We start from the raw sequence: 9,574 nt of genomic DNA on the forward strand, positions 1-9,574 counted from the left end.
ATTCGCTCTAACACCGAGACAACTGAACTCTGTCAAGAGTTCTGGCAAGAGTATGGCATCTCACAAGGCAGGAGATGAGTACGTCTTGACAGTGTCCCAATGTATTGTACCACATATACGCTGCTACAGGGAATAACATCATTGACTTATATTAATTATTTATTTTTTGTTCTATAATTCTCTGTAAAGCTGCTTTGAGACCATATCCATTGCAAAAAGCGCTTTTAAAATAAACTTGATCTTTAACGTTTGCCTGCCACACGAAACGTTAAATATTTTTACTAATTTATCATGATCATAAGTCGAACCGTCTTTAATCGGAGACTACCTGTACTCATTATAAAATTTTATAGGTGATTGATTTGCTATTGTGCACTCACCAGTGAGAAAGATCGTTGCTCCAAACTGCTCTTGTCCAGACTAGTGACACTGCTCTTACGAGATTCCTCTTCCAAATTGATCCTTCCTCCTCCTATGGTGTTCATCTCCAGGTGCCCATTGGGAGTCAAAGCACAAAGTTTAGGATCTAGAGAGAAAAAGAGTGCAACATCAGTCAGCTCAACTCAAATTAAAACAGGAAAAATTAAAAGCTAAACTCCATGACATTGTTTAGTGTTGTATAAGGTAGTTTAAAGGAAGTGGTTGGCGCCAGTCACCTGACAGTTTTCTGTTTGTGCATTAAAATATATGGGAAAAGCTCATTCATTTTCTTGCCATTTATTAAAAGTTTTGCCTGACCCTCGGTTTAGGCTAGCTAAAGGGTTGACTTTGAGTTGTCTTCCACAGCTTTTTAAAAAATGTTAGCTTTAATGTAAATTATTCCCCATACTGTATCAAAGAAACTTTAGTTAGAAGAGAGAAATTAACCAGTGAGGAAAATAAGAAACGAATCAAGATATGACACATCCAAAAGGACAGGTAATTACGAGAACTACCCTCACATACTAGGAAATAAGGACGCACTATGAGGACTTCCATGGACACTGCTGCCTCTCTTCTCTTGATCTAAATGCTAAATGAGGCAACCTACAAAGCAAAGCATGATTTACACATCATAGAAAAATTGTCTCTACACTCTAGTGCTGAGATGTTAAAAATTTAAACAATGGAAAGATGGCTTTTCAGAGAGATCATGAGTCTGGGTCTATCCTGGGTTAAGTGCATATGAGCAAGACAAACCAAGTCTCCATTCTACACAATTAGCTGAGAAGATTGCAGGTAAGAACTAAAGTAGGTCAGAAATGGATAATAGAGAAGACTGGCCTTTGTGGGCTTAATTATAGACAAAAATAACAGCAACCTTGAGTGGACTCAGAACGATCGATGCAAATGAAGTCATACTATATAAAAGGAAACTCGAGCAATAATTAAGATGCTCATACAGGAGATGATATTCAGTACTGGTGAAATTATTGTATGATTATTCTGAAGAGGAAACTCATTCTGGAGAAGAGTCATACTGCAGAAAAAAAATCCCTTGCTGAAGTAGGATTTATAATGGAAATGCAAATCCCCAACTTGATAAAAGATTGGAGATGGGACTAATGTAAAAGCAAGGAGTCCTGCTGGAGAAGTCCTGCTGGTCCTACAGTGGAAAAGAAATGACTCATTCTGAAAAAGGGGCTCATACTGGGCACTGAAGAAGGGACTTAAAGAAGCAAGAAATGATCCCAGATGGGGGACTGCAGAAGCAAATCGGACGAGTATTGGAAAAAATGTGGTGTATTTGACAAAATGGTTAAGTTGGAAAGGGCTCAGGTATAAAAAAAAAAAAAAGGGATGTATTTTTGACATCAGAAAAAGATGAAGCGATGGACAAAGGTAGGGTCAAACTGAAGAGTGAGGAAAGAACTAGAGAAGCAAGGGTTCATCTTGGAGAAGTGCCTCACAATAGATTCAAGAAAAGGAAATGAATGTAGAGGGGCATATAGTCTTCCTTGCAAAGGGGTTTCTGGTTGAGAAGAATGGACTCACTCTGGTGAATAGACTTGTACTGAGTACTGGAAAAAAGGTACATAAGAATTGGCATGTAACACACCAAAAGATATCCATGAATATACACTTGACAAGGTTTGGATTGAAAGATCTTGATTGGCCAGCTAGAGAGCTCTGACCTCAAACCTATTGAACACTTTTGGGGTGAATTGGAACCCCAGGCCTCCTAACCCTGCATCAGTACCTGACTTTACTAATGCACTTCTGGCTAAATCCCTGCAAGCACACTCCAAATTCTAGTGGAACACCTTCCCGGAAAAATGGTGGTTATTATAATAGTAAATATTGACTACATGTGGAATGGGGTGTTCAAAAAGCACATACAAATCTTATGGTCATTTTATCAAACAAACATTGATTAAGGAGAATGGACTGCAGAATAGACTTATGTTGGGACTTTTGGGAAAAAAAGAGACTCATGCTAGAAAACAGAATGGAAAAGTTATTCATTTAAGTTAGGGGAGACATAACAGAATGGGACTCCTAGTGGATAAGAAAGCCATATGGTGGCTCATACTGGAGAAAGGCCTCAATGAGGGAGCTCCTGCTCGTTTTTTGATTATAAAATGTTGTTTGATGTTGTTTGGTGGAATGCATGCTACGCTACATGCCCATTTTATGTTAATCTACCTGAGAGCTGGAGCGAATCCTTGTGTCTCTCACTTCCATCATAGTTGGAGGACGATCCGTCATCATCTGAATATGAGCGATTAGCATCACCCTAATAGAGGAATGACAGAAAACATTTTGAGGATGTGGATTTAAACAGGACAAAAGTACAAAAAATAGCACCTTGGACTCCCATTAGTGCAACAGATCTTTTGTAGAGCAGATGGATTTTTTCAAATTTCTTTTTACAATGCTATTGACATTTCATAGACATAGAGATATATCTGGTTCAGTTGCCTTGCCTCTGCCTGAAATCCCTCTACCAGAATAGCAACAAGTAGGTTAAAAAGCACATAGTTTCCAAACGTCATAAGAGCCACGAAATAGAGAGCTGCCAGAGGAGAGGTGGAGGCCATGCCATTATACAACACCACGTTCCAGTCCTCCTGAGTCAGGATCTAGAAGGGATACACACAGACATTTATTACAAAATTGATGCTGAGCGATTGAGGTAATAATTCTAGGTTTTTACTTGGCGAACGCAATACCTGAAAAACCGTCACTATGGCCCACAGCAAAGAGTCAAAGTTCTTCCTGTCAGGAACTGTGTCGCCAGCATCTGTCTTCAGGCTGAACTTACAGCCAAATATGTGCATTCCCAAGATACTGCAATGAGTCAGATATAAAAGGCAGCCTTTTTAACCCTTATATAGTTATTGAAATACGTAGATATTGACGACAACTACAACTAACAACGATTGTACCTTTAAAACTATCACAGACAAGCAATTTAAAATCCCATGGCATACATTAATTTACTCAACTGGACCATCAGTGGGTAAGTTATGGGATTTAAACTCATGACCATCAGATCCAAAGTCCAATGCCTTAACCACTAAGCCAAGGGTCTCCAAACTAATGCCTGTGGGCTGAATACGTGCCCCATATGTGGAAACGCCTTCTGAACAATGGCAGAGACATATTTACAAATTGTAATTTGAATATATGTCTAACTCATATTATATCTGATATTTGATATTAAAGGTTGGCTTTCAAATTAAAATTTCCCTCAGTTAGCCTAATAATTTGTTAGATTTAACCACCAACCAACAAAATGGTACATTCAACATAATGTAACATAATCATAATAAAATCTTAAAATCATATTTAAAATCACAATAATACTGGCAGTCACTCCGGCTCATGTAATTTTCTGTTCAGTTGTCCTCAGTATATCTGACCATGTGTTGTTTTGTGTTATACTGTTATCAAATTGTAACTAGCTAGCTAATAACACACACCGCATAACAACACCGCATAACAACAGTGCTTTTTATTTGAGTAGAATAACTTAGCATATCAATTATTTATAACTATATGATAAATATTTTTTGTAAATTTACTAAAATATAGCCAGATTATTGCAAAGTATCAGTTTTTCATTTCTTCCGATTACATTCGGTTTGAAACCATATTCTCAAAGCTGTATAATTTATCTCCTCAACATTTGTTATGTCTATGTGTGTGTGTGTGTGTGTGTGTGTGTGTGTGTGTGTGTGTGTGTGTGTGTGTGTGTGTGTGTGTGTGTGTGTGTGTGTTTGTATACACTGAGAAAAGGCTCTTATTTTTCTGTAGGTTTCTAGGTCAGCATGACTGAACTAAGGGACACAGAAAAATGTGTAAGGCTGGAGCAGATCCCTGTAGCAGGTGTGTGTATTTGTGTGTGTGTGTGTGTGTGTGTGTGTGTGTGTGTGTGTGTGTGTGTGTGTGTGTGTGTGTGTGACTCTCATATGCCCCATGAACTGAGGCGAATAGAGAAGATCATGGACTCCATTTGTCTTCATAACTCACCCAGTCACTTCCCTCTTTTTCCTGTCCCTTCTTTCAGTGTACATCTTTCCTCATTTCGCCTGTTTCGTTCAAGTCTTTCTCAATCCATTTTTTTTTCTTTTTCACGCTGAATGAAGCTAGAATTCCCATTCTCACTCTATCCTCTCTCGATTCTCTCCCAATTCTCAGACCTTTGCCCACCCACACACTCATTCACTCACTCACACACACACCTGAAGATGAAGATGAAGAGCATGAGTAGCATGCAAAACGTGGCCACGTTGTCCATGGTTTTCATCAGGACGACAAGCTGGCGGCGCAGAGCGGGCATGAAGCGCACCAGCTTTAACACACGGAGCAGCCTGAACGTCCTCAACACGCTCAGGCCGCCATCGGACTGTCCGACGATCTCACACACACTGCAGGAAAAGAGAATCAGAGACAGAGGAAATGAGGGAGGAAGAAGAGATTACATATGTTCCATTTTGAAAAAAGAAGGGAAATAATGTGAGAGAAGGAAGGCAGGAGTAAAGAAAGTTAACAGATAGAAAGATAGAAAGACACAGATGGGCAGTGGGTGTTTAAATGTGTACTTGAGTGTACAAATGAAAAGGAAGAGACAAAGAGTGGATTAAAAACAAAGCATGGAACAGAAGGAAATGGTAAATGGATGGGAGAGGAAAAGAGCGTGTAAAGGTGTATAACTGGTAAAAAAATAAATAAAGAAGAAAACTGGGAAGGTGTAAACAGAATGTAGAGATGTGAAAGAAGACAGATGTACAGGAAAGGCAGATAAAAGAAAGTTATATATATATATATAAAAAAAAAAAACGTGGACATGTTTAAGAGGTACTCCTGAGATATAAAGCATAAAGACAATCATGTTTCGCAGTTATCTAAAAGATGAAAGAATGATATGACGGGGATTTTCATGGCGTGATTTAAGTCCACTTGTCCCGTTAAAGTAAAACATCACTGCAAATCAGTACGAAGTTCTTCTCTCCTGATTGAAGCTGTCTTTTCTAAGATGACTCCGCTCTCATCCACCTGGCAAGAGCTTAGAAAATTGCTCAATCATGTGAATCAGATCTCAGCCCAATTAAATACCTATGGGTATATTTGTAGAAGGCATACTGAAGCTGTTCCCAAAGGATTTCCTTGAACCGACAACTTCCTAAAACACTTTTATTTAATGTGTTAACCATTAAAAACTACATTCAGGTCATTTGTTTTGTCGAATTGAGACAGTGGTAGATTTGTGGTGCGGGGATTTGAACTCACGACCTTCTGATCGGTTCAAACCTTGACCATAACGCTATTAATATTTATATAAAGCGATAAAGCTCTTGATTTAACAACGTATCTACGAGGGGCAATCAAGTTAAAACGGAACTCTTTAGTTTATAAAATGAAAGAACTAATTTCAAGGAGTGGAAACTGCATTTCTACACTTATCCCAGTCTTTAACTGATGCCTGGACAGTTTTGCCATAGAAAGATTTGAACGCCTGAACCATCATAGGACACCCTGCATCACTTCACCACCAGTGCTGAAATCCTGACCTACGAGGAACTAGTCGATGATCCAGGATACAGGAATGACTGCTGTGGGCTGGGAACCACAACGACCGAGATACTCTCTGATGAACGTCCGGCCATCTTTTAAACGTTTACACCATTCAAGTGCCTCTTTTTGACTTACCTTACTTTGTTTGAAGTCTTCTGTAGATATCTGTGGGTTTTTATGCCTTCGTTCACAAGAATCTTCATTTCCACATGCTGTTTTATGCACTAACTGTTGTCTGCCATCTTGATTAATTTACGATATAAATACTGGAGAAGGGGGCACGGTTGAGAGCTGGTTTGTGAATGGAGGGCAGAGCCAGGAAAAGTGAGCAGTAAAATTCAACACAGGTGTGTCCACCTTACTATTCGCTTCCTCCGGGCCTCCATCCTCAATTCACAAAGCAGCAACTATGGTCCTGCTTTCAAGGACACATTACTGAGGTAAAGAAGAATGTATTAACAAATATTTGACATGGCAACGAGTAAAATGTTGGTTATAGAGTTGTCAAGAAGGTTTGATTATTGAAATGGTTGAGCAGTTAAAAATACATGTTAAGATTTTGTCTGGATTAGTATTAGTATTCGGCGAACATCAGCATTAAAAAATTATGGATTGCATATCATAGATAAGAAGTGGAAAAATTTTTTTAATGAATTTAGATTTTTTGAACCTACATTCGAATACTCTGAATGGAAATGTTATACCCAGAACAGAAATTGCCCAGGACTCACACTTTTTTACATTCATTCATGGTCTCCTATTGACATATTGTTTAGTTCCTCTTTATTTTTCTATATCTTATATGCTAATGCTTACCCATAAGATGCTAGGTTTTTTTTAATGGCCCCTATGTTGGCTCAGGATGGATTTACTCAATACTGTAGCCTCTGTTTAGTTTGTTGTGGATTGAAATCTGCATGCAAGTTCATCTAAAGCAGTAATATCTATTCTTAAAAGCACTAAACTGTTTTTTTTTACACAAACAGTTGTAATATCACACACTTGAAGCTAGCACTACCCAAACTGACTTTAAATACAACAACCAACTTTAACTCAGTTCCTTTGTCTGGTGATTTCAAAGCTGAAGACTGCAATCACTGCTTCAAACCCAGCAATCAAACACGGATTGTTTTAAGAATCCTGACACGAAGCTGAGAATAGTCTTATCTTGTAATTATCACCTGGACTCAAATGGTGGAGGAGAAGAAAACATTCAGCTTTCCTCTTCCAATTATATAAATCAGCGAGTCATGAGGAGACAGGATTTTGGTTGAATCTTCTGCAGGTGTTGTTCTCAACCAGTCACGTGTACACACTTACGAACGAGTGCAACTTGTGTCTATATTTTTGTACAAGAAAAAAGTGACTAAAGAAACCAAAGGGATGTTGTAAAAGTTCTGACAGCTCAGTTGCACCGATCCCAAGGCTCTCACCTGATGATAACGATGATCCCATCAAATATGTTGTACGGATTGTGCAGGTAGTTGAAACAACCGAAGGCAGTCAGCTTCAGGATCATCTCCAGGGCAAACATGCTGGTGAAGACGATGTTGCAGATCTCCAGGACGTTTGTCAGCTCCTCGGGCTGACACAATAAGAAAGATGGATGAGTGCGAGGGAAAAAATTGTGATTTAAATAAGTGTCTTTTTCTGCAGTTACATTTTTATTTTACTGAAAAATGCATGAAAAATATTTATTAAATAAATATTAAATATATTGTCTGCTTCTTTTCTAGAATTCTTTTGCTTCATTTTACAGCAGAGCAGCAGCAAATGTCTAATGCACACCAAGTTGTCAGTTTAATGGGAACTCCATGTAACATTAGGCACAAATATTTGCATCATCATAGTTTTACAAAATTGAAAATATGCCTTTAGCTGTCCCTAACCAGAATGCAAGTACATTTTGGAGTAATTTTCTATAGATATGACACTGTATTATTTATTGTGCACTATCCAAATGTACGAGGTGGTATCAAAAAGTTTCAAGATTAGCTCTGTTTACAAGAAAGTTTTATTATACTTTATTTTTCCATGTTTACCCACTATCACCTTTGTGACAGTCCCCTTGCACAGCAATAGCGTTCCTGACACTTTTGGAATATGTCCTGGAAATCTTGGATCTCCTCAATGGTGTCAAAACGGCAACCTTTGAGGCCGAAGACCTCAAGAGCCAAATCTGGTTAGTAGGTTGCATCGTCGTTTGTTCTAACTTGCTGTCCATGTTGAATTCGCAAACGTAAGTAACTCACATAGGTGGTATAGCACCATTTGCACAGCTCTCAATGTACACAAGACGATGTCTTCTATAAAAGTCGGTGCTCCCTGCGACTGTGCATGCAGCTTTGTGCTGCTATCTGTTGGCATGTTACAAAACTAGTCTCGAAACTTTTTGATACTACATACGGCGCATTTTCAGAAAACATCATTTCCAAATTTGCAAGAGGTTCAGCTAATGATTACCATGAGCATTAAACAAATATCCTACAAAAATGTGTCTTTAGTTCCCACCCTTCATCACATACATTTGTCCCATTTGCCACTTTCCATGAATATTTAAAAAATTAAACTGATCTTCGGTGAACAAAAGGTTGGAGACCTCCGTCTACATCTTGGTTGAGACCTTTTTGATTCAAAGTTGCAACGGTCTCAAGATTTTATCCTGTACAAAAAAAATGACACCTTCCAAGACTGGAATACATCTAGATTCACCAATTATCCAGAAACATAACCAAAGCTTGATGTTCATCATCATTATGCAGACTGTGTTGGTTAAACTAGCTTCTTTCTCAACGTCAGGTAGACAGATAGGTTTGAAATACAAACAGAAATACAAACAGAAATCCAGATAACTTTGTTTATGGTCAAATATATTTTTCTTTTCCTCAAATTAAAGATGTCAGAGAACAGAAAAAAACTAATTTACAGGTTTTCTCACAGCATGTATTGTGCATGATTAAAATGGCAAGATAGAGAGACAAAAAAAGAAAGAAAGAACAAATGAAAGAGTGTCTTTAAAACAAACTACCTATTGTATAAAAGCCAGTAAAAAAAAATTCCACTTTCACTTTCCTTATTATCTCACAAAACTCTCGTTACACACCCACAGCACTCGAAAACGTATTTAGGACGTGCACAATGAGCAGAAGTTCCTGCCTAAATTGACCCTTGAAGTGAAGCGTTCGCTGTTAGTTGGAAAAAGAGGCACCAGTAAAAAAAAACCCATCAAAAATGATCTAAAGCTCCTCGCTTTCCAACCAAGAATTCGGTATAGAGAATATTTTGAATACTGTACTCTCCTTTCACTTTAGCATTAGACTATGTACATAAACATTAAGCAAAGGCATATAAAATGGGCAATAATAACTGCACATACAGCTTAAAACTGACAGATAAAAATGAGGAAAAACCAAATCTCTGGCACCCGAGCTTTCGTCTCTTGCTGTTTCCAGGTTCTTTGTCTATTTGTGCTTCTTTGTGCTGTTATCACATGACAATCCAGGCGCTCTGCAATCAATCCCCTTTGTCGATTAGACAGAGCAAAGAGTCAGATTGTGCTTGTTAACTAACCTAC

The 9,574-nt window shown here is 38.2% G+C and overlaps 1 protein-coding gene across 1 annotated transcript in view; it reads right to left on the reverse strand.

Annotated features, from left to right (window-relative positions):
- The window catches only part of LOC124388458 (voltage-dependent T-type calcium channel subunit alpha-1I-like), a 166,612-nt gene that overhangs the window by 46,432 nt on the left and 110,606 nt on the right, over window positions 1-9,574 (reverse strand). The window contains 6 exon segments of the mRNA XM_046853083.1: window positions 381-526; window positions 2,626-2,716; window positions 2,907-3,062; window positions 3,153-3,270; window positions 4,668-4,853; window positions 7,434-7,585. Of these exon segments, the coding sequence (XP_046709039.1) occupies window positions 381-526; window positions 2,626-2,716; window positions 2,907-3,062; window positions 3,153-3,270; window positions 4,668-4,853; window positions 7,434-7,585 (849 nt within the window).

The sequence above is a fragment of the Silurus meridionalis genome, chromosome 1, assembly GCF_014805685.1.
Source record: "Silurus meridionalis isolate SWU-2019-XX chromosome 1, ASM1480568v1, whole genome shotgun sequence".
Classification (NCBI taxonomy): Eukaryota; Metazoa; Chordata; class Actinopteri; order Siluriformes; family Siluridae; genus Silurus; species Silurus meridionalis.